This window comes from Atta colombica, unplaced genomic scaffold (genome assembly GCF_001594045.1).
Source record: "Atta colombica isolate Treedump-2 unplaced genomic scaffold, Acol1.0 scaffold41, whole genome shotgun sequence".
Classification (NCBI taxonomy): domain Eukaryota; kingdom Metazoa; phylum Arthropoda; class Insecta; order Hymenoptera; family Formicidae; genus Atta; species Atta colombica.
In genome coordinates, this window is record NW_017259520.1 from 1,351,865 (window position 1) to 1,352,729 (window position 865).

At 37.9% G+C, this 865-nt stretch overlaps 1 protein-coding gene across 1 annotated transcript in view; it reads left to right on the forward strand.

Annotated features, from left to right (window-relative positions):
- The window catches only part of LOC108691162 (cuticle protein 64-like), a 1,972-nt gene extending 1,107 nt beyond the window's left edge, over window positions 1-865 (forward strand). The window contains exon 3 of the mRNA XM_018198821.1: window positions 150-865. Coding sequence (XP_018054310.1) covers window positions 150-409 — 260 coding nt within the window. The 3' untranslated portion in view covers window positions 410-865. The remainder of the gene's footprint in view (window positions 1-149) is intronic.

Consider the following 865-nt stretch of genomic DNA (forward strand, 5'->3'; position numbering starts at 1 on the left):
TATAATACACAAGGAAAAGAATTATTTTCTAAATTTGCAGAATTTATTTTTATGTGAGTGCGTGTGTGCATTCTTGAAAGTAATTGCATGTACTAAAAACAACAATTCGATAATATTTTCTAATATTATCTTATTTTCTTTGTTTTCAGGAGGTTACGGATATGCGGCTAGTCCTGCTGCTTATGGTGGTTACGCAGGATATGCTGGCGGTCACGGAGGGCATGGGGTAGTCGTTGCTGGACCGGCTACTCATGGCGCAGTTCTGGCTGGACCTCATTCCGGAAGCGCAGCTGTTTCTGGACCGCATGCCGGTTCGGTGGTGATTGCCGGTCCTTCTGGAAAGATTACGGCCCACGGAAGCGGTTACGGTGCCGCCATCCAGGCAGGTCACGGCCACGGCCACTGGTAACGCGCGCACAACCATCTGCGATACATAAAAGAAAAGAATTTCTCTGAATTATCATCGAAAAAAAATAGAATACCGTTTCCAACTCCTCCCTGGTTTTCTAAGAAAGATCGAAGAAGTATTATGAGGGATATAAAATTGCTGTAACACGATGACGTTCGTCATGCTCGATGCTTTCAGTTTATAGTGTGCGCATGGGTACTTACATCTCTTTTCTGTATGAATGGAATAAATTCTCTTCTTTACAAAAGAAGGTATTCATGTAATATAAAATAACAATCCAGAAAGTGTTATTTATATATATATATGTATTTATATATATGTATACACATAATGTATTGCCTGGTGTATTTCATGAATTTTGATCTCTCACATCTATCAAAAATTTACATACTGTATATTATATGTGACATACTATTTTTGTATATTCTTAAACAATTATTAAATTGATTGATTGTA